The sequence below is a fragment of the Molossus molossus genome, unplaced genomic scaffold, assembly GCF_014108415.1.
Source record: "Molossus molossus isolate mMolMol1 unplaced genomic scaffold, mMolMol1.p scaffold_m16_p_17, whole genome shotgun sequence".
In the NCBI taxonomy this organism is placed as follows: Eukaryota; Metazoa; Chordata; class Mammalia; order Chiroptera; family Molossidae; genus Molossus; species Molossus molossus.
This window is the reverse complement of record NW_023425352.1, coordinates 30423463-30447942: the sequence shown is the minus strand read 5'-3', so window position 1 is coordinate 30447942 and position 24480 is coordinate 30423463. Positions and strand designations below refer to the sequence as shown.

Below are 24480 nucleotides of genomic sequence, written 5' to 3'. Positions count from 1 at the left end.
GTAGCAACAAAAATAATTTTATGACTAGGGGTCACCACACATGAGGAACTGTATTAAAGGGTCACGGCATTAGGAAGGTTGAGAACCACTGCTCTAAAAAAATCAATAAAAACATATTAAAAAACATTTCAGCTACACCAAGTTACTTGCATGTATGGCCTGAAAACTAGGCTAAACAGGGCTTCTTCCACTTCAGTGCTGCTTTAGGCCCACACCTCTCCCAGATGACCACACAAACTTCCAAGGGAAGCAGTAATTCAAGCACTGGGTTAAGGACAAAGTTGTGATGTAAGTTTGGGTGGTGGGACAGAGCTGACAACCTGCAGGCTGGATCTGTTCCATGAACTGGTGCCAAAAGCTAAGTGAGACAGATCACAGGCCACTGACTACTGAACTCTAATTTATCAGACTTTTCATTATTTGAAAAGGAAATAAAAAGCAACCAACTGCCAATAATTCCGGGTTCAATAATTTGGTCTCCAGGTGATGTGGCACAGCCTGGCAACTTCTACAATTCTATTTTGGTCCCTGCATTTGTGTCTTTTGGCACAGGGATCGTAAGGATGTTGGTCATATTATTTATAAGCAGCAACTTAAGTCTCTAGAGTGGCTGAATAATAGAAACTGGTAAATACTTCGCAAGCAATTTACTGCTGAGCTCCTGGACAGATTTGTTTTTTTAAATTCCCATGCAGGGCAGATTGTCCTGGTCAAAATTGAGTGAATAGGGGTTCATTCTTATTTTAGGATTAGTTCAAACCCGGCACTAATTCATAGGTGATCAACTTTCCTCACGGTTTAGCAAGATGGGGCTCCAGTGACCTCTTTCTGTGCCATAAAGTACCAGTAACGATTTTCTCTCTTAAACTGTTTCTTTTTTTCCCCATATCATCATTACACAGGTACATTTAAGAAATGTCCATTACTCGAGTTTAACTACAATCTAATCAGAGTAAACCTTTCTGGTGTCTTCCCATGAATAAAGGACACAATCCCAAAGCTACACAGCCAATAAAAACTGAAAAAGAAAAAGTACTAGACAAGTAGATAGGACTCACAAACAGAACCTTGAATACTGATGAATGGGGTAACATACTACCTAAACATACCTGTTTTAAAACCAATCCTAATTCCCCTAAGTTGACAAAAAGAGCAATTATGTAACATGAGGCATAAAATACAGCACCTCAAGTGAAGACAGTATGAATCCCAGAGACTGCTCCCGCCTCTGTTCCCAGCAAGACTGTGAGTTCTCTGGAGCCCTTGCATTTCTCTTTCAGGCTCCCTATTCCCATCTCTTCCTGCCTGTCATGCTATCTTTGCTTCTCTGTGTACTTTAGACTTCAATGATCTTTTACTGAATGAGGCTGGAAGTCTGCTGACAGCCCTGCTGGTCTGACAGACACATAAGAAGGTGGCCACAGTGCCATTCCTTCATGCAAAACCTAAGATGTAGCTCTCCCTCTCCCCGTTCACTCCTCTCACAATAGGACAGGCAGCACTGGACTATCACTCTTTATACCCTGGGCTGTGAGATGGGTGATCTAGGGAGCTCATGTTTTTGTGTGTCCCTCACACATCAGACTTATTCACAGATGAGTTAACCATACCTTAATGACTTCATCTGGTATAGCTTCTTGTTTGTAGTGGGTTCCATACCATTGTTCTGTGCGATCAGTTTTTCCTTCAAAAGATTTGGAAACTATTGCAACCCTAGAGATAGATGGGGGAAAAAAGAGAAAAACACCTATAAACTCACGTTGTATATATACATTTATAGAACCTGACTCATGAAAATGTAAATAATGGCCCTGGCCGGTTTGGTTCAGCGGTTAGAACGTCGGCCTGCGGTCCTGAGAGACCTGGGTTCGGTTCCCGCTAAGGGCGCATACCTCGGTTGCAGTTTGTCCCCGGCCCTGGTCGGTTTTGCGGGTGGCAGCCACTCGATGTGTTCCTTTCACATCGATGTTTCTCTCTCTCTCTCTGTTCCTCTCTCTCCCTCCCACTCTACCTGCACGGAAGGTGGAAAAATGTCCTCGGGTGAGGATAAAACAAAAAAAGAGAAAATGTAAATAATGTCCAAGAATGTGTTGAGCCTTTAAGACCCAGAAAATCCAATAAGGTGTAGCTGAAACAGGCAATGTATATATAGAGGTTGCTGATCATAGTCTCTACATCCTTTGGGTATGGCCCATCATTTTTAGTGGAAAAAGGTTTTTGCAGAAAAGCTTCTTGTGGGCATGCTATTGACTAAAATTTTAAAAGAGTAGTGACTAGGAAAAGAAATAAAACAAGGTCAGTTAGAAAATAGTCCTTAAAAAAGCAAAACAAAGTACTTCTTTCCAGTAACAGCTTAGGTCTGGGGTTAACAAAAATGGCTGAATAAACCTACTGGCTCATCCAGAGATCCAAAAAGCCAAAAACACTTTTATTATTACTTGCTAAATTTGTGCTCTATGGTTTTTTTGTTTTTCCTGCCAGAGACTAGCATCCAATATGCCCACTAAATGTACATTAGCCTTCCTGCTGCTAGGGGAGAAGAGGACAAGACCAAGAAGTACCTCTCCATCTTCTGGCTTATTAAAAGCTTTCTTTGATGGGATAATAGAAACAGCCCAGAAGTCAGAGGGAAAAAAAAGGTCAGGGAAGGAAATGATGTGAAGAGGTAAGTGAACAGCCCAGTTGGTATGGCTCAGTGGACTGAGTGCTGTCCCGTGGACTGAGAGGCACATGCCCGGGTTGCAGGTTCGATCCCCAGTAAGGGGCATGCAGGAGGCAGCTGATCAATGTATCTCTCTCACATCGATGTTTCTACCTCTCTCTAGAAAAAAATCAATAAAAATATATTTTAAAAATTTGTTAAAAAAAAAAAAAAAAAAGAGGTAAGTGAACCAAAGAGTACAAGTAGAAGAGCAAAAGAAGCTCTGTTCCAGTGGAGCTCCTGTCCCTGTGAAAAATTATCAGAGACATTTCTGCCCCTGCTGCCTTTTAATGATCAAAGTTGGAATCATTACGCTCCTACCAGCACACTTGACCCTATGCTGAGACCATTCCTCTTCTGGGAACAATCCTATCCTGAATCTTGTGGATATATGAGTCCTAGGCCAAAAGCTTGGATGGCTTGCCATGAAGTCAGTCTGTTATTGGTTCCACTTCTCCTTTATGTCCCAATTCAAATAACTAGGTCATTTCTCTTCCTGCTTTTTCTCATCTGTCCTCCCAAAGCTTGGTTCTAGCCTCTGAATGTTGGTCCAGAACAGAAAGTCCAGTACTTATAATCAAAACTCTCCTTTACTGAATAACCATCCATTTTCAGAATCCTAATCTCTGTGTTCCAAATACCTGACCCTCACTGGAGCTACCCAAGGTCAATGTCTGACTGTCTGAACAACCACCTATTTCTTATTTTAGGCAAAATACTCTACTCAGCTAACTGGACTTGGCCTTATCACCTGCTTAAGGGTAGATAATCATGATCAACCTAATTAACCTATCTGTTAGTATGACTGACTAACCTTCCTGGTCATGGAGTTGCTGATCTGGCTTTGCTGCCACTGACCACTACCAGTTCTAGAAAACATGCTAAATAAGAATATGTTCCACAGAAACTCAGAGAGGAATCTTAAGGTTTATCAAATGAAAGAGTTCTGTTATCATGCCCAGAAGTGATGCATGTTGGCAGTTTGAGAATCCCTTTGGAGGGGTATGTGTAGAGTATGCACAGAACTCACACCATGTTTCTTAAGGGCATTCATTTAATACACGACAGAGCAAGAGCCTGCTAAAACTCAGCCCTAGAAACTGCTTCCACTCCTGCTGACTTCTCAAAGAATGAATGGACTAATTCATAAGAAGACCTCTGAAAATGTGTTAAGAAGTGGAATAAACTGGTAGAGAGGTGACATTCCCTCCCATCGTCTCGTCTATGAGACACTTGATTCTTCAAACATTTGTTACATAAACACCTTTGATTTCCCTGAATGAGAGCCCATACATCAGCATAATGGACAAGAGACTGATTATAACTTGTGAAGACTGAACCATTCATTTGACAGTGGACTTGCCCTCTGAAACAAGAAAATTTAAACTCAGTTGTGAGAGAGAAAATGAAAGAGCTCCGGGACAGCTGCCAAGTGCCCTGGGAGGATGACTCTGTGACACAGAAAGACACAGACACCAGAGGCTGTGCAGGAATGCCCAGGCTAAACAGTTGGGGGAGAAGGATACAATCCGAAGGGGTTTAGATAGTCATATACCATAGTAAAGTCTGTGGGTAACATTTGAAATCTTATCCTAAGATGTAAATATGAATTAGATAAACATAATTCCTCAAACTAGGCAAATATCAAATATGTGCCTATCACAAAGAGACATCTTTGTAGACTGACAGTCATGTACCATTGAGGACTTCAAAACTGAAATGTACAATGGTAGAGTATGTATTAAAAAATAAATAATAGCCCTGGCCAGTGTGGTTCAGCGGTTAGAGCGTCGGCCTACAATCCAGAGGGACCTGGGTTCGGTTCCCATTAAGGGCACGTACCTCAGTTGCAGTGTGTCCCCAGCCCTGGTTGGTCGTGAGGGTGGCAGCCTCTCGATGTGTCCCTTTCGTGTCGATGTTTCTCTCTCTCTCACTCTCTCTCACTCTCTCTCTCTCTCTCTCTCCCCCTCTCTCTCCCTCCCACTCTATCTGAACAAAAAAATGGAAAAATGTCCTCAGGTGAGGATAAAAAAATAAATAAATAAATTATAGAAGGTAGGGAAGGGGAATAACAATAGAGACAGAGTATACCACCTCAAGATCTCTGAACCAGACTGTGGAAGCATAAGAGCACTTGAATTAGGAGAAGTCAGATGTCACAACAATCAAAGTATGACACAGATAGCTGCAGTACATTTAACTACAGACAGCTGAGAAAAACTGGCACTGACACTGGAGCATCTTAGACTATCTGCTGGAACTCTAATTATGCTAAAAACCAGTCTTGATGAGCGTTTTCTTAAATTGCATTGTGTGTGGGTGTGTGTGGCAATGCTATTCTTTCCTTTAATTCTCTTCACAAAGAATTCAATACTGATATGGTACTGACATGATCCTTAGAAATATGAGAGAAGGCCCAGCTGGTGTGGCTCAGTGGTTGAGCGTTGACCTACGCACCAAGAGGTCACCAGTTTGATTCCCGGTCAGGGCACATGCCCAGGTTGTAGACCCGATCCCCAGTGGGAAGCATGCAGGAGGCACTCAATCGATGTTCTCTCTCATTGATGTTTCTATCTTTCTCTCATTCTTTCTTCCTCTCTCTCTAAAATCAATAAAGAAAAAATTTTTTAAAAAGAAAAAGAAATATGAGAGGAAATGACCTTTTCTTTTCATACTGAAACTTACAACAGTGAGAAAAGGAAACAGTGAGCTAGAATGAATGATAACTGCTGACTTCAAGTCAGCCATTTAGAAATGTTCCAAGAGAATGAAAAGCTGTTGGAACTGGATGGGACCCATTCAAAGACAGTGTGTCCCGACTATAGACACTAAACAGCAAAATGGTTCTCAAAGAATGAATTCTCATGAGACTTTTGAGAGAGAAGAGGTGGAAAACATCCAAGAATGAGGAGAAGCTTCACAAGTAATTTGTGATAAATTCAAACAGAATTAGCAGAAAGGGCACAGACCTGGCCATTAGAAACCTGGATTCTGGATGATACCAATGACTCATGTTCTTTGAGATCTTGCCAAAATCAAGGTTAAAATCTAAATTAGGCAAGTCTCTGGGCTCTAGTTTCATTACTTTTCAAATAAGAATTCAAACTACAAGAACTCTATCCTTCCACTAGTAGAACTCTATAATATCATGATATCAAATCTTATTTTTAATAGATACATACAGAAGAAAGAATGTGAAAAAAATTCTATTGATGAGATTCAAAAATCAAACTTAAAGAACTGACAGGAAGGCTAAAGGTACTGAAGAAATTGAGGTTCATGAAAAATGCTAAGAAAGGGGTTTCTTAAAGTAAGAAAAAAAAATCAAGAAAGGCTAGGCTAAAAGCTTAGAGAATTCAATCGACTTTTACTGAGCCCTAACAGCTTGAATTCTGGGAAAGATAAAATACAGTTCCTACTTGAAGAAACTCAATCCAATAGGACACATGACCTAAAAAGCAAAATGTGATATGCTGATTTCATGTCAGCAGATGACAGGACTACTGATCTTTTATTTATATGGTCTTTGAAAGAAACATGGGTCTTTGAACTGCAAAGGTGAACCGAACAACAGAAAAAAGGAGTTGAAGCCAAAGGATTAAAATGAATTCACAACTCTAACACACATGAGTTGCATTCTCTGATGCTTAGGCAACTAACAAATCCCAGTAGGGTTACTGCACATTACCTTTTAGAAATACTGGCAGACAGGAGAAGAGGCAGAAGCCTGGAGACATGCAAATGCTCTGATTTTCAGAATCAGAAAGGTTTGGAGCCTAAAAACCACTGGATTATGCACTGATAAAATTACAGTCAACTGTCACACTGTCAAACATTTAGATAAGACAGTTATCACTAAGACCTGCATGGATTCATCAAATAACTCCTCCCAAATGAATGGATTTATTTATGACTTAAACAAAGTATGTGGAAAAGACCCTATAACAGTATTTGTAGGTTTAATATGGTAAAATGGGCCCCAAATGATTGGATCAAAGGCAGTGGGTGATGATAATGATGGAGTAGTAACAGGAAAACATCTTTGAAAAGGTAAATCAAGTCTCAGTATTGAAAAGGACTTTCTAACAATTAGGACTGGCAAAATGGAACTGGGTACCTTGGTAGTTAATATGCTCCCCATCCTTGGAGGAATTTAAACTGAGGCTGGTAACTACTTGGAGATACTGCAGAAGAGATACACACTTGATGGAAATTGGATTATATCACCTCTAAGGTTCCTTTCATTCTGAAGGATTTTCCTACTTGGTTACAATGTTAAACTTGTCTCAGTGCTTATTAAGAAAAATCCTACCCCTGAGCAATGCCATTCTGGCCTGACAGCTGTATCCAGGTTGTTCTGTGCTCTAACTCTGACCTGCTGCAAGTTACATTATAACAGCCACAGAAACCAATCCTATGTAGAAAAAGTGCTTTTTCTTCAAAGAAAGAGAGAAAGAAAGGTTCTCAACTCTAATTGCAAATGATACCAAATTCAGAAACAGGCAATTTAAACAAAAATAAAATGCATGCTCCTGCAAATTCACTCCTACAAAGCATTGCTAGGTCAAATTACTGGCTGTAGAACAACAAGAATTATATGAATATATTTTAAATAAATTTTTCTTGCAAAAAAAGCACATCCTTATATAATTTGATCAGCATTACCTTGTATTTGCACAACACTGTTCAACTTTGCTAACTCATTTTGCATCAGATAGAAAGATAAAGTACTAATGCTATTTTGCATATGGGCAAATTTCAAGGAAATTAAATGAGAGTCAATGTTCATGACATTCTATAAAGTTAACTTTTCCCATGTCCCCTTTGCAGGCTGATGACCTCTGAAGTTTCACATTAATTATTCAATAAAAACTGGCTGCCCTGGCCAGTTTGGCTCAGCAGTTAGAGCATTGGCCCGTGGACCAGAGTCCCGGATTCGGTTCCTGCTAAGGGCATGTACCTTGGTTGCAGTTTGTCCCTGGCCCCAGTTGGGATCATGTAGGTGGCAACCAGTTGATGTGTCTCTCTCACATCGAAGTTTCTCTTTCTCTCTTCCCTCCGGCTCTATATGAAGATAAATGCAAAAATATCCTCGGGCTAAAATTAAAAAACAAAACTGGCTGATGAAAAAAATGATCTGTCCAAAATCTTATGGCTAGCAAGTGATAAAACCACACATAACTAGTCACTAAAAGAAACCTTAACAAGTGTCTGGTAAGTTCTATTACTAAGTTTAAAGTTCTTTCTTCCTGTTCTGAAAGGTTTTGTTTTAGAAGGTCTGTAATAAAATTCAGCAGGATTTAGGTTGATTTTTTTTTTTTTTTTAGAATGTATAGCCACATTGAGGAAATACAAATATTTAAACTGTTTTACCTGCCTTAAATGATTTAGTATGTACTCTGAGTTTTTTCTTTAATATATTTTAATCATGTTCACAAATGCATAGATTACCCTGAGCAGAAGTTTTTATCTCTATAAAGTCTAATTTATCGATGTTTTTTCTTTAATGGTTACTGCTCTTTATGCTTTTAAAAAAATCTTTGTGTCTCTCAAGGTTTTAAAGATATTTTCCTTTGTTTTCTTCTGGAAGTTTTATAGTTTTAGCTTTTATACTTAGGTCTATAATCTATTTCAAATTAATTTTTGCTGAGTGGTGTAAGGTAAAGGTCAAGCTTCCTTTTTTCCCATATGGATGATGGAAAATGGAAGAGAACCATTTGTTGAAAAGACTTTCCCAATTTCATTATGTTGGTGCCTTTGTAAAAAAAAAAAAGTCCAATGACCAATGACGGATTATTATGGAATATTATGCAGCATTAAAAAAGAAGAAAAATTTAACATTATGCTAAGTGAAATTAAGACATGTTGTATTATTCCACTTATATTAGGTATCTAAGTAGTCAAATTCATAGAAACAGAAAGTAGAATGGTAATAACCAAGGGATGGTGGGAGGGGAAAAGGAGTTGTTTAATGGGTGCCATCTTAGTTTTGCAAGATGAAAAAGTTCTAGAGATCTGTTTCATAACAATACCAATATACTTAACATTCTGAATCACTTAAAAAATGGTTAAGATGGCCCTGGCCGATTTGGCTCAGCGGTTAGAGCATCAGCCTGTGGTCCAGAGGGACTGGGGTTCTGTTCCCGCTAAGGGCATGTACTTAGGTTGCAGTTTGTCCCCGGCCCTGGTTAGGTCGTGCGGGTGGCAGCCACTCAATGTGTCCCTTTCACATCAATGTTTCTCTCTCTCCCTCCTGCTCTATCTGAATAAAAAATGGGAAAAAAATGTCCCCGGGTGAGGATAAAAAACTAAACTAAAATAAAAAAAATAAAATAAAATAGAAAAATGGAAAAAAGTCCTCAGGTAAGAATAAAAAAAAAAAATGGTTAAGATGATAAATTTTACGTTGTGTGGTGTTTACAATAAAAAGAACTCAATTGACCATATATGTGGGGCCTATTTCTGGATTCTCTGTTCTATTTTAATGATTTCTTTGTCTATCCTTATGCCAATACTACTATGTCTTAATCACTGTAGCATTATAGTAAGTCTTCAAATCCAATAATTTAAGTCCTCCAACTTTTGTTTTTTGTACTAGAGTGTTTTGGCAAATCTAGGTCCTTTGTATATCCACATGAATTCTGAAATCACCTTACCAATTTCTAAAGGAAAAAAAAGGCTACTAGGATTTTTATTGTGATTACACCGAATCTATGAATCAGATTGGAGAAAACTGACTTCTTGATAACATAGAGCCTCCTACTCTCTGCACAAGGTCTTTAATTTCTCTTGGCACTATTTTGTATTTTTTTGTGTAGGTCTTGTTTAATTTGTCAAATTCACTCCTAAGTATTTTATGATTTTGTTCTAAATTATAAATAATTGTTTTAATTTTTAAAATATTTTCATTTTGACATAACTGTAAATGTATAGGATGTTACAAAAATAGTACAGGGAGGTCCTGTGCACTCTTCACCTAGTTTCTCTTAATGGTTACATCTTCATAATCATAGTACAACATCAAAACTAGGAAATTGGTATTGGTATAGTGTGTATATATAGCTCTATGTCATTTTATCACTTGTACAGAATTGTATAACCACCAATAATATTTATTTTATTTAAATTTCCCCATTGTTTGTTGCTAGTATATGTGTGGAAAAGTTCAAAGGTAACTAGAAAAAAGACTTTGATAGAATAGTTCTGTTAGAAAGATTTTTTTCTATAAAAAGTTCTACCAGATAATTTATTTTATTCATAAAATGATTGTGTCAAAAGCAAATTTACCCAATCGTTAAGTTCCCAGGAGAATTTTGGAAATATGTCATTGACAGAGGAGAAAAATTAAAATTGCAAAGTATGCGCCTGTCAAGTATATTCTTTCTATTATTTGACTTTAGAAAGATATAAATGAAACTCAATTTTAAGGCAGAAATATTACGTGGTAGCTCATAATCTCTTTGGGGACGACTCTCCTATAACAGTAATACCTCTGTAACTGTAGAAGCTCCTCCTGGTTGACCACTTGTTGGTCAGAACTCTGAGATTGTAATCCTTAAAAAAAAAAGAGGGTGCCCTCACTTGCTTATAAAAACAGATAGGTGAGCTGATACGTTGGGCATTTGAGTTAGGATAAAGCCAGGTTAAGATGATCTATTATTATATTTTATTCATGATAGAATCTTCATGTTTTAGAGATTTGCCTAGAAATATTTAGGGTGGAGGCAGGATAAATGAATAGGGGTAGGTAAAGGTAAAAAGACTGGTCATGTCCTGACTGTTGAAGCTTGGTATTGGTATATTGCCTTATTACCTCTACTTTGTAATCATGCCCGATAAAAAGTTTTAAAGCATTTTATTCACAATTTCAAATTCAGATTCTGATCATTATAGACAATTTAGTATGTAACAGTAAAATCTGTAGAGTGACTCACCGGACATTTTCTGGTCTGAGTTTATCGAGAACCATCTCTATTAAATCAGGTCTAAATTCTTCCAGTAAATATTCAGCTGTGAGCACTTCTTCTAGGGGATAATACTTTAAAACAAACAAATAAATAAATAAAGTCCAAGGCTAATTTCATTAAAAAGCTATCAGATATATAGTAAATGAAATCCATTATTTTATACCCCCTCTTTCCCTCCATTAAATTTTACTCTACTAAAAAAATTTCTCAATCTTTTCTCTTTCACACCACATTTTAAACAGTATCATATGATGGTATGACTTTGTAGTTAATGCCCAAATACACTTACATTATAGAGAAGAAAAAAAAAATCACAATTTTTTTCCAGGGGAAAAAATGTAATATTTCTGCCTAAAAACTGAGCGCTTGTTAATGGAGAAAATGTGATGGTTAAATGCTGACATCTATAGGATTCTTAGTAGAAAGGTAAGACATTTTTATGAACAAAATTTCCTCTCAAATTGAATGAAATCAGACAAACATTTATAAAGTTGTTGTGGGGGAAAATGGCTTATATGTTTGGCTAGTGAAGAAAAATAAGGTAGGAGATACTCTTTAGTAAGAGCAACTTCCAATATACTGAGACAGACGGACTGATCCATTCATTTGACAAGTATTTAACGAACACCTACTCTATACCAGGCTCTGTTCTAGGTGCTGCTATGAATACAGTGGTAGATAACACAGATGATGTTCCTGCTCTCAAGAGAGCTTATATTGTAACTGGGAAGGAGACAGACAATAAATAAATACTGTCATTATATTGACAGGTGCTATGAAGAAAATTAAAAAGGGACAGGGACATGACTGGGAGGTCAGAGAAGGTTTCTCTGAGGAGGAGACATCTGAGCAGAGACCCAAAGGATAAGAAGAACACAGACATGCAAAGATCAGAGAGTGTTCCAGGTAGAGAAAACACAAAATATAAGGTGGATGAATAAACTTAATTTTGGAAGATTGGGCAAACAGTATCATTGGAGTAAAATGGGAATAAATGGGAAGGTAGGATGTGGGGGGCAGTAATATGGTCAGAGAGAGGCTGGGGCCAGATCATCTTGAAGGCTAAGGGAAAGTTGTGGATTTTGTTCCAACTCTGATGGGAAACCACTGAAGGACTTGACACAAGGGAGCGAAACAATCTAATTTTGGTTTTCAAAAGATGGCCCAGCCGGTGTGGCTCAGTGGATTGAGTGTCATCCCATGGACTGAGAGGTGCCAGTTAGATTCCTGGTCAGGGCACATGCTCAGGCTGCAGGCTTGATTCCCAGTAAAGGGTGTGCAGGAGGCAGCTGACTGATGTTTCTCTCTCACACTGATGTTTCAATCTCTCTCTCCCTTCCTCTTTCTCTAAAAAAAAAAAAAAAATCGATAAAATAATATTTTTTAGAAAAAGATTACCGCCCTGGCCGGTTTGGCTCAGCGGTTAGAGCATAGGCCTGTGGTCCAGAGAGACCCGGGTTCGGTTCCCGCTAAGGGCACGTATCTCGGTTGCAGTTTGTCCCTGGCCCTGGTTGGGTCGTGCAGGAGGCAGCCATTCAATGTGTCCCTTTCACGTCGATTTTCTCTCTCTCTTCCTCTCTCTCCCTCTTGCTCTAACTGAACAAAAAATGGAAAAAAGTCCTCGGGTGAGGATAAAAAAAAAAATTACCGAAACTGGAAAAATATATAGTGAGGATGAGAAGGAAAATAGGAAACACAGGTAAGTCCACTGGTAGTCCAGGCAAGAAATAAAGTAGCTCAGACTAGGGTGGTAACAATAAAAATGAAGAAAAGTAAATAAATGATCTATAGCCTCCATATAATTAGCAATTGACACATTGTGGAGTTGAAAAATATTTAAAGCCAATAAGCAAAATGCCTATGTAATGAAAAATATTATAGATGACAATTTTTAAGGAGATAAAAGTTAAGATTTTAAGCATGTCTTGATGTCAAAGTTTGCCAGGTTGCTAAAAAGTCTAAAATTTACAGCTTTAATTTTTATCATTCATGTAATGAGCAGTTTTAATTTTTATCATTCGTGCAGTTTGAAAGTAAGAGATGCGGGATCATTGAAATATTCTACTCACCAATATATACAGTAAAATAATAGCAAACTTACATGCAATATTCCCGCAATCTTAGAGGTATAGCCCCGTGGCCTCTCTTTATCTTTAAATCTAAAAGCAACAGCATTCAAATCCTAAAATGGAAAATTAACCCAATTAGACATAAGTCAACTATTATTTTAAAATACCTTTTTCGAGTGTGTTTGGTTTGCACTATAGGTTTTCTATTCCATACTTAACTTCATTATACTTTCTGAAAAAATGACAATGCTTGATTTAGAAATGTATAGAACATGAATGAAAATAACAAATAATTAGGAAAACTGTGTGGAAGAACCTTGTGAGATCCAACAGTTAGCTGCATAGATGATAATTCTGTTGACCCATTCAGAGAATTGCACCCAGATTTGAAGTATTGTAAATTTCACTGAGATTATACCTTGAAACTTTTACCTAGGTAAAAATGATGTTTCTCATCCTAAAATACATTTCAGAATTTTGATAGGTCCTAAATATAAAGTATAGCCACTTAAAAAGAAGTCTAAAATTTTGAAAGACAAATACCTTTTGTTTCATGCACAAAAAAAAGAGAGAGAGATGGCCAGGCTTTTCCATTTGTAAACAATAAAATCACTCTTAAGACCACAGTCAGCCCTGGCCGGTTTGGCTCAGCGGTTAGAGCGTCGGCCTGAGGTCCAGAGAGACCCAGGTTCGGTTCCCGCTAAGGATGCGTGCCTCGGTTGCGGTTTGTCCCCGGCCCTGGTTGGTCGTGCGGGTGGCAACCACTCGATGTGTCCCTTTCACATCGATGTTTCTCTCTCTCTTCCTCTCTCTCCCTCCCACTCTATGAACAAAAAATGAAAAATGTCCTCAGGTGAGGATAAAAAAAAAACACAAAAAAGACCACAGTCATATATAAGACAATTCACTATTGCAAGTTTGCTACAGATTTGTATTACCAGATCTGCAAAAGACAGAGCCCATGCGGCTTCAGACACAGTTAAGTAAGCCCTGACACAAGTTCGAGAAACTGCTATCATTCTTCTGAGGGACAGAAAAGCAAACCAATTTCTTCTCTTTTCTCTCCTGAAAAAGGCTATATGGTGTCTTAACCCTCAATTGTGCTCCAGGCAGCCAAACAGACTAGTTCAACTGAGTCTTAACTAAAGCTACTATGCACTGCCAAGTTTTATTTAGATTAGGGAAAAAAATACTTAAAAGGTTTCACTGGGCCTTAAATTTAAATTAATTCACATATATGTTTTCTGAAAATTTTCCTTAAGAAGAATTTTGGTGAAACAAAAGTACCTTGCACTCTTGGAAAACCCATTCTTGAGGTCCTTCTGCACGTAACTTCTGAATGTATTGAAACATGTGCAAAATTATATCTTCAACATGTACTGGAAAAAAGGGGCACACTTAAAAACCATTCAGTCCTCAAATCCTTTAAAGCAGTGAGCTCACTCCTAATGTAAAGTCAGGTAAATAGAAGATGGTCCCTCTGCGAAATGGAGTTCTCACCGCCCTGAGATGGGTTTTAGGGTCCCATACACAAGGCCCTCCAGGCTCTGGGATATGTGACAAAATGGGCTCTGGGGTAGTAAATGAGCAAATGAAAAGCCAAGTACACACTTTACACATGCAACATAATGATCAGATGTTAAATTGGGAAAAATCATCCATGAAACAAAGGGCACATTACATATGAAAAATACAATGTATGAATTAAAGTGTTTATAACTTTACAACATAAAACAGATCCACAGCATAAAGAAGTTTTAAAAAAAAAATCATACAAAGTCAGTTTTCATTCAAAGACAAAAAAGTTAATACTTACATAATCCTTCCTCAGTCAAGTCCACATTAATGATAAAAAACATAAAACCTCGGGCTCCTTCCTTCTGCCCACCAACAAGAGTATTTACCCAGCCTGTAACATTCAATGGAAATAACATGATTGCATGTGTGGCCTCCTTTAGGACAACAAATTTTTTTTAAAATTCATATTATATGTTCCCAAAAGATTAGAATGGACATTTGCAGAAAAGACCAGAAAAAAATATGTACCAGAAAAAAGTTCAGAAAACTAGTTTCAGATACTGCAAAAAAATCACGGGATTTTGGGGGATTAGAAGCTTTCTTCAGGACTCCTCAAATCAATTCCCAAATCAAGAGTAAACTACTCTGTTAAGTGTATGGAAAAGCGAAGCCTGGGTTGAGAGAGGCCTTGGAAATCATTTATGGACTAGATCCCTGCACATGCTCTGATTTGAAGGATAACAGCAGGCAAATAAATAATGGGTACTGACACTTCACAGAGATAGTAAAAAATATCCAATGTCAGTTTATACTTTTAACCTCTTTTTAAATTTAAAATATTCACCACAATATCTTATGAACTACCTAACCTTTACTGCTCAATGCTGAAAGGTGAAACAAATTATGAAAAGGGGGAAAAAAAGAACCCAAAGCAAAAAACTAAGCATGCTTAACAACTACCATCTCTGTCCCCCATACACCAAAACAGTCTCTCACCCAAAAATGTTCTTTCACAGGAAAATATATAGGAGAAAATGAGAACCAGAGTAAAAAGATATGGTGGGGTACTATGCTCAGAAGCTGGCACCCAAGAGACTTACCCTTTGATTTAAGTTCTGATAACAGACTTCCAGGACCTTCATGCCCAATGAGATGACCAAGATAATGACCAGGATTTGATTTGTAGTATTTCTGAAGGTCAGGTATGGGAAATGTCACATAAAGATTCCTAATATCTTTAATAGGTACTATTTTGTAAATTTGCTGTGGGGAATAAAACAAACAAATCACAAAAGATTCGCTTCATATAACACCCACTGAATAAAATATTTATAAATTATGAAGAATACTGATTTTCATAGAAGAATTCCAAATTCAAGAGAGAATCAACTGCCAAAGAAATTCACACTAACCATAAAGAAATAATGACCTGGCCTCTTTCTTACTGGAATGTCATTACAGTTGGTGTAAAGTCCATGTTTTGTCCTCTGGACCATGCAGCTAAATATTTCCAGATGCTTGCCTTCTGGCACTGGATCATAGCTTTTACAGTATGCCAAGGTTATAGCTACCAAAACTACCTTTAGCATGCAAAGATCTGATTATATTAGTATCTTTTTGGTGATACATGTCCCTAATAATGTGAAACTGATTATCCAAATATTAAAAACTATATAAATAATGAAACCTTCAAAATTTTCCATCTATTCTTTGGTAAAGTGGGTACATATAAGTCCATAAATTTGAAAAACAAAACAAACCAGAAATACATGCACTTACTCTAAGATGTTCTTCTTGAAAAGGATGTTCAGGGAATTCTGGCAATGGGACATTTTTATTCTCTACTTCAGAAAATAACCTTACCACCAGATCAGTCAAGTCATCTAAAGATTCTACAAGAAAAGAGATGAGGAAAACAGAACTTAACCTAATCATAACATATGACAAGTAGTGTTTAAGACCTCAGGATCACATATACATATATAAAATCATGTCATACACCTTAAACTTATGCAATGTTGTATGTCAGTTATACCTCAATAAAGCAGAGAAAAAAACCTCAGGATCTCCTGATAAAACTCAGGACTATTAAAAGGAAAACCTATAATCAAAAAAAAAAACTGCTTCAGAAAAAATTGAAGCACTCAGTTAAGTCTTACCAGTGCCTATGTAACTTCTAAAGCTGATAAGCAATATTGATAATGGTTATACTTCATGTCTGCCTCTTTATAGTTTAAGAAACTGTTACACAAATGTTATCTTGCAATACATTTAGAGACAATAATAATTAGTTGCATTTGGAAAATGACAATTTTATCTATGATTCCCATACTAAACCATCAACTGACAGATTGTGTGACATTCATTTTATTTATTTTTTTAAATTTATTTTTTCCTTTATTGATTTTAGAGAGAAAGGAATTGAGAGAGGGAGAGAAACATCAATGAGAGAGAACATCGATTAGCTACCTCCTGCACCCCCCCAGTGGGGATCAGGCCCACAACTTGGGCATGTGTCCTGACTGGAAATCAAACTAGCAACCTCTTGGTGCATGGGTTGACACTCAACCACTGAGCCACATTGCCTGGGCTTTTTTTTTTTTAATTAAGATGACTATCTTTGGGGAGAAGGTATAGTGGTCACAAGATAAGATGAGGAAGAAGAACTTGATGTCCATTTTATATGTTTTAGTGTCAGATGAAATTTTTTCCATGTACAGACATTATTATTATTCTAAAAAGGAAAAAGTGAAAAAAGGTTATCTTTTTATAAAAAAGATAACCACTCACCTTGATTCTGTCTCCTCAAAAATAGGTTACTTATAAATGGTATAAACATTCACCACTTGTTACTGTCAGGAAGCATTTGGATCAAATAAGAAATTTCCCTTGATGTTCTATGACCCATTTTGAACTTTTCCATGAATTCTCTAGAGAGTATTTAATTACTATTTTTGAGAACTGTCTTTATATAGTCTGAAATTCTCTTCTAGGCCTATAAATGTGGGCATTTTCACTTTATTTACAAAACGTATATTATTTTTACTTCAATTTGACATGTATTAAGGACCCCAAAATGTCCAGAGCCAAATAAAAGGCAGACTAGTGGTTACTGTTATATAAGTGAATTCAGGTATGGAGCAGGTATATTTGGAGTGAGAGATGTCATCTCTAACAGAAAGAGACACAGATGGGACATGGGACATGAAACAAGGTAGGCAGTCAACAGACGTTTGTTGACTTGAAGTGATGATGACAGCAAAGCCCTTTAGAGAAAGGTTTTATCAGGTGTGCTTTCTGAATATTTCGAAGTCTAAAAGCAAAATCCACAATATAGCTTTTTAAAGGTAAGGCAGCTGTACAATACTGCATAGTCTGTCTTCCACTGAGCTGTGAGCTACCAGAGACCAGGGAAATGAGTCTCATTCATCTTTACATCATTAGAACTTGGCATCGCAGTGTCTATATTTGATAGATACCTATTTGCCAAGTGTCCAGGTAATTAATTAGTGCTGCCACAACTAGAGGGATGGCTCCATGGGAGAACAGAGAAAAACTTTTTTCTCCTTTGTGACAAAGATCCTTCCACATGGTAACTCTTGCTCTCCCCTTCTCCTAGATGGAGGAATGGATTATCTATTAATCCTCTAAGAGATCCTGCTTCCTCGTAACACCTCTCCCAGGCCCCTCATCAAGTCTACTGAGCTTAGCCCAAGAGGTCAGTCACACTGGGAGAATGATGTATATACGATCAGGGAACAGAAACATCTCGTTTCTTTTAGACACTACTCTGTAACTTCCACTAAACCACAACACAGGGCAGCACTCATGACTGATTAATCTGCTGTCATTAACCTGCCCAATAAATGCTTATTGAAATCATGTGTTTTATCTCAATATGGTATAGACAAAAATACAGCTTAAGCATCTATTTCCATGACTAGCTCCAAATACCAATAATATTTAACACTCTGCACCTACCTACATTAAGAAAACACACAGGATTATAAAGCATACTTTTTAATTAGCCCTCACTAATTGGACCCATTTTATATCCTATTGTGCATATTGTTTATTTTCTAACTACAAAAGTAACATTTGCCAACAGCAGAAAACTTAGAAAAACAAAAGTGGAAGAGCACAAAAGTTATTCATAATCTCATCATTATGGGATGCTAAGTGCAGCCACCATTAATGAACGATTTGCTATGTGTCTGGCACTAAATTGAACATTTTCTGCATTATTTCAATTAAACCTCACAACACGTAGGAGATATCGCCTCCATTTTACAATGCAAAACTGAAGTTCAGAGAACTGAAGTGACTTTGTTAGCTCACAGCCACACAACTAAACAGGTGGTATTATTTGGAATTCAAATCCAACCTGTCAGACTCTAGAGGATTTCTTAACTACTATCTCACATTATTAAATTTCTGGCATGCGTTTTTCTACTTTCTCTTATATCTCCCATTTATGTCTATTAGAATTAATTTACATACACAAATGGGATCATATAGCACATAGTGTTTTTTTTTAATCCTCACCCGAGGATATTTTTTCCCATTTATCATCAGATAGAGGGGGAGAAGGGGGGGGGGAGAAAGATCGATGTGAGAGAGACACATTGACTGGCTGCCTCCTGCATGACTCTGACCAGGGCCGGGGACTGAACCACAATTGACCGGAATCAAACTCAAGACTCTTTGGTCTGTGGGCTGAAGCTCTAACCACTCAGAAAACCGGCCAGGGTGCACATAGTGTTTTTAGAAAGTGCTTTTGTTTTCTACTTTGTCCCCAAGCACTATCCCAGGCATTGGGGACAACGCAGTGAACAAAATTCTGGTACAGCAGACAACAATAAACAAATATTTAATATTTCAGGTGGTAATAAGTGTTATAAAGAAAAATAAAGTAGCCTGGTCGGTGTGGCTCAGTGGACTGAGCATTGTCCCATGCACCAAGAAGTCGCTGGTTTGATTCCCAGTCAGAGCACATGCCTGGGTTGTGGGCTCAATCCCCGGTGTGGAGTGTGCAGGAGCAGCCGAATGACGTTTCTCTCTCATCGATGTTTCTATCTTTCTATCCCTCGCCCTTCCTCTCTCTCTAAAAAAATAAATAAAAACATAAAAAAAGAGAAAGAGAAGAAAAATAAAGCAGGTAGGAGGACAAAAAGTGGGAGAAGGAATACTATTTTCTATAAAATGCTCTATTATATTGCTATAATGTCACCATTTTAACCAATCTCCTATTTTAAACATTTAGATTGTTTCTAACTTTTCACTAATAAGCACTATATTGACAGAAAATCCTTGTACATCACCTCTTAGAATAACTCTGATTGTTTCCTTAGAATTTGCTTCTAAAAGTAAAAATGTACTCCTCCTCAAGTCCCCCCATTTACAATACAGACCAGGCAAAGGGCCAGGGCTGAAGTGTAGATGGGGTGGGTTTACTCTGCCTCATCTTTCTATACAGTCAGTGTAAGAACACAGCCTGTGGTAAGCACCAGGTGGCAAAAATGTACTTTTTAAAGGTAATGTATCTTGTTAAACTGTCTTCTAGAAAGCGTGGAGCAATTGTATAAATTGTATACACCACCAACAATACAAAAGAGTACCTCTCTACCCTGGCTGGTTTGCTCAGTGGTTAGAGCATCGGCCTGCGGTTCAGAGATACCTGGGTTCGGTTACCGGGCACGTACCTCGGTAGCAGTTTGGCCCTGGCCCTGGTTGGGTCCTGCAGGTGGCAACCACTCGATGTGTCTCTTTCACGTTGATGTTTCTCTCTTTCTCTCTCTCACTCCCACTCTTTCTGAACAAAAAATGGAAAAATGTCCTCGGGTGAGGATAAAAAAAAAAAAAGAGTACCTCTCTTCCATTATGAGTATTACTTAAAACAGAACCCAAACCAAAATTAAGGTAATAGGGGAAAACAATATTATCATTAATTAATTTGCATTTAAAAAAAATCAGTCCTGGCCGGTTTGGCTCAGCGGTTGGAGCGTCGGCCTACGGTCCAGAGACCCGGGTTCAGTTCCTGCTAGGGGCACGTACCTTGGTTGCAGTGTGTCCCCGGCCCTGGTTGGGTCATGTGGGTGGCAACCACTCGATGTGTCCCTTTCACGTCAATGTTTCTCCCTCTCTCTCTCTCTCTTTCTCTTTACCTCTCTCCCTCCCACTCTATCTGAATAAAAAATGGAAAAATGTCCTCGGGTGAAGTTTGGGGGGAAAAAAAATCAAAGCTTTGTTGTTTACATTCCAAAGTTTCCCAGCTTATCATCATTTGTCTTTTAATATTCTTTCTAGTTTTTTGAGATGTTATCAGGTCAGATCTGTCAATCTTTTCCTTTACACTTCCTTTCCTTGTTTTATATGCTTAGAGCACCAATGACTAATTTATATTTTCTTCAGGTCTCCATTTAAAATTGTCTAAACTTTTTTTCTACAAGGAGATCATTTTCAAAAGCTTCTGAGCAGATAAAAGGTAATATCACATATCCTTCGTCAAAATACTTTGAAAAAGCCAAAATGAAAAACTTGTATTATCCAATTCAATGAAAAAATTTTAAGAATTCTTACCTCGACCTAAAACACAAATAGCCATTAAGTTGGATGAATAATACGTAGAATGGAACTTAAGTAGCTCTTGTCTTACATCAATGCCTTCTTGGTTTGGTCTAGTCTCTAGAGTATATTTGTTACCTGAAAGAGAAGAAAAACATTTCTCAGAAAAAGCAAAATATGTGGATTTAAAATTTTGTAATTATACCCAGCTGGTGTGGCTCAGTGGTTGAGCATCAACCCATGCACCAAGAGGTCACTGGTTCGATTCGTGGTCAGGGCACATGCCCAGGTTGTGGGTTAGATCCCCAGTGGGGGGCATGCAATCGAATTCTCTCTCATCAATGTTTCTAACTCCCCCTCTCCCTTCTGTTCTCTCTAAATATCAATAAAAAAATTTTTTTTGTAATTATTATGACATTGCTATAAAGTGAACCTAAAACAGAGTTCAAGCTAACACACATGATTAGTCAAACATGTCTGAATGTGAACTGGATAAACAAAACAGTATAGTAAAAACTAGTAACATTTTAAACTATAGAGAATTTTCCCTCAGGAAATTAAAGTGCTTTATAAAAAGTATACTTCTGCCCTGGCCAGTTTGGCTCAGCGGTTGAGCATCGGCCTGTGGACCAGAGAGTCCCAGGTTCGGTTCCCGCTAGGGGCACGTACCACACACACAAAAAAAAGTATACTTCTTAAAACCCTTATGAGATAATAGGCTTTATGAGCACTTAATAAGACAAAATGGCCTTCATTCACACTTACTTTAATTCCCTATGTGCTCTATAATTAATTTAACATAGTCACTAAGGGATCTTTTTGGGACTTGCCAAGTTACTTGTGGAAATGAATGTACTATTCTTGGTTGAAGCATTAAATCTGTAATGTAAATTGTCATGAATTTGCTCTAGACTGGTAAAAATAGGATGCAATACTATTTTTATAAGTCTCAAGTAATGGACCACTATGAGATCTCATATGACATCAAATAACTAATCAAATTAGGATGAAATATACAGATCAAAGCAAGGAGTCAAACTGTCTAAGTACTACCTTTGTAATAAAGATCTTGCAATTTAGAGACTGAGAGATGAGATTTCAATTGGTGTCTCTCTAAAAATGGCATCTTGACTAGAACTATCCTAAGATTCTACCTAGTATAGTAACTTTTATTATTGCTCCTGCTTAAAAGGGCTCCTGTCTTTCATTTGCAGACATGAAACTATAGCTGAACATATTCTTGATGTAATTTTCCACTTTGTGTTATAATGGTTGATGAACTGACACTGGGAGTCCCTCTTTCACTGAATTGGATATCCAGAGAAAGCCACCAGATGGTGATCTCAGAACCAGTCTTTAGACCCAGAGAGCTGCATAGTACTCTGGGCCAAGATTCATGTCCCTGGAAGCTTGAATCAACAGATCTAGTGCAGTGTGTGTGCAAATGCTCATTAACTTTCTTCTAGTAACAAAGCAATAAAATGTACTCATCTGCACTAGCAATAACCTGCTAGACAAGTTTCCAGGTTCTTAACTAGTCTTCTCAGTTTCTCACTGAAGATCCACTTCAATTCCAGATCAGCTCTATGTGGGGTCCTGGGACATACCTAGGGGGGACTCAGATGTTCTTAAAAGTACACAGAGTCTCAATTGTTCCAGAAAAAAAAAAAGCAACTTTTGCTGGGTAATGGCTTGAAGTTCTCTCATTTTATGGTGAAATTTGAGAATTGACGGTGCCTCCCTTTTCCATTAAATGAAGTCTCTAAAAGCCTCTGGTCCAGAGGGACGAGGCATAGAGCTTCCTTAGTCATTTATACTGCCAAGCTCAGACTCCTATAATATTTGGACAAAGATCAACACATAGGGCCCTGCTCAGTTTGGCTTAGAGGTTGGAGTGTCAGCCTGTGGACCAATGAGTCTCGGGTTCGATTCCAGTCAAAGGCATGTACCTCAGTGGCATTTCATCTTGGCCCTGGTAGAGTGGTGTGGGAGGCAATCAATCGATACGTCTCTTTTGCATCATTCTCATTCATTCATATTCTCTCTCTCTCTCTCTCTCTCTCTCTCTCTCTCTCTCCCCCCCCCCTCCCTCCTCCCTCCCTCCCACTCTACCTGAAGATAAACAGAAAGATATCCTCGGGTGAGGATTAAAAAAAAAGATCAACACACAGGGATACCTGAAATTGGAGAAATTAAGTTTTTTAAAAATGTTATCCTATTCTTTAAAAAAAAATTTTAATATATTTTTATTGATTTTTAGAGAGAGAAGAAGGAAGAGGGAGAGTGGGAAAAACATTGATGTGAGAGCAAAACACTGATCAGCTGCCTCCTGCACACCTCCTACCAGAGATGCAGCCTACAACCCGGGCATGTGCCCTGATTGGGAATCAAACCAGCAACCCTTCTGTGCATGGGATGATGCCCAACCAACTGAGCAACACTGGCCAGGGCTGGAGAAATTAAGTTTTATTTCAACGGACTATAAATGTGATGATGTTAAACAGAAATTAGATTTCTAGTCTAAATGTGAATATGATTTGTCTATTCACAATCTAGTTAATTCTGGTTAAAAAGTAATCTCAAATCAAAGTTTAATGGCCTCCATCTGGAATTTAAAATTCCTCTTTTTTTTTATCCTCACTTGAGGACATTTTTCCATTTTTTTGTTCAGGTAGAGTGGGAGGGAGAGAGTAGGAGAGAGAGAGAGAGAGGGGAAAGAAACATCGACATGAAAGGGACACATCAAGTGGCTGCCACCCACACAACCAACTATGGCTGGGGACAAACTGCAACCGAGGTATGTGTGCCCTTAGCAGGAACCAAACCGGTCTCTCTGGACCGCAGGCTGGTGCTCTAACCGCTGAGCATAACCGGCCAGGGCTAGAATTTAAAATTCTTTCAGGTTAACCAGCTCTAGCTCATTCTGCTTTGATTTTAATGTACGTGAATACCTTACTATTCTAATCTCCACTTTCTCTTTAGGTCCATTTTAAAATACAGAGTTTATAAAGCAGGAACATACACCAAACACACCAAGACATGGATCACTGACAAAATACTGACAATGTTACATTAAAATAAGCCAAAGGACCACAGCAGAATACTATACAGCGAAGAGAATGAATAATCTACTATGTATATGCAACAGTATGGATGAACTTCACAACTTTAAGGTTGAATGAGAGAAGCCAGACACAAAAGAGTACATACACTGTATCATTTCATTTATATATATATAAAAAAAAAAACAACGAATCTGGGTTATGTGAAGGCAGAATAGGGGTTACCCTTGGGAGTGGATAGTGACTACAAAGGGGCACAGAGAGGTGCTGGTAATATTGTTTCTTGATTGGGTGCTGATTCTATGGTGTGCTCAGGTTTTGAAAATTCAGTTATACATAGATAATAGCAGTATATACATTCCACCGATTCTTCAAATAGCAGCAAAAGTAAAAACAACAATAATTTATCAAAACCATACATACTCTTCTATAAATTTATTATACTTCAACAAAAAGTTAAATGAAAAATAAACTGAAGGTGCCACTGTCAACAGCAATCTGACTTACAAAATTTAATGATACTAGATCTCTTGCTAAACTGATAAAAAGAGACAATCACATTTGTTCTGAAAGTGGCTTTTAGCCAAACAGATACTATT

At 37.8% G+C, this 24480-nt stretch overlaps 1 protein-coding gene and 1 non-coding gene across 6 annotated transcripts in view; both read right to left on the bottom strand.

Moving 5' to 3' along the window:
* The window catches only part of IDE (insulin degrading enzyme), a 101920-nt gene that overhangs the window by 28175 nt on the left and 49265 nt on the right, over positions 1-24480 (bottom strand). For all 5 annotated transcript variants that reach the window (XM_036265045.1, XM_036265046.1, XM_036265049.1 and 2 more), the window contains 8 exons: positions 20835-20957; positions 16035-16147; positions 15356-15518; positions 14554-14646; positions 14025-14116; positions 12770-12850; positions 10636-10739; positions 1611-1713 (listed from right to left, as the gene is read on the bottom strand). In XM_036265045.1, coding sequence (XP_036120938.1) covers positions 1611-1713; positions 10636-10739; positions 12770-12850; positions 14025-14116; positions 14554-14646; positions 15356-15518; positions 16035-16147; positions 20835-20957 — 872 coding nt within the window. The remainder of the gene's footprint in view (positions 1-1610; positions 1714-10635; positions 10740-12769; positions 12851-14024; positions 14117-14553; positions 14647-15355; positions 15519-16034; positions 16148-20834; positions 20958-24480) is intronic.
* On the bottom strand, positions 19640-19771 carry LOC118632820. Its single transcript, XR_004960081.1, has one exon. It is a non-coding gene; the product is annotated as a small nucleolar RNA SNORA51 (small nucleolar RNA).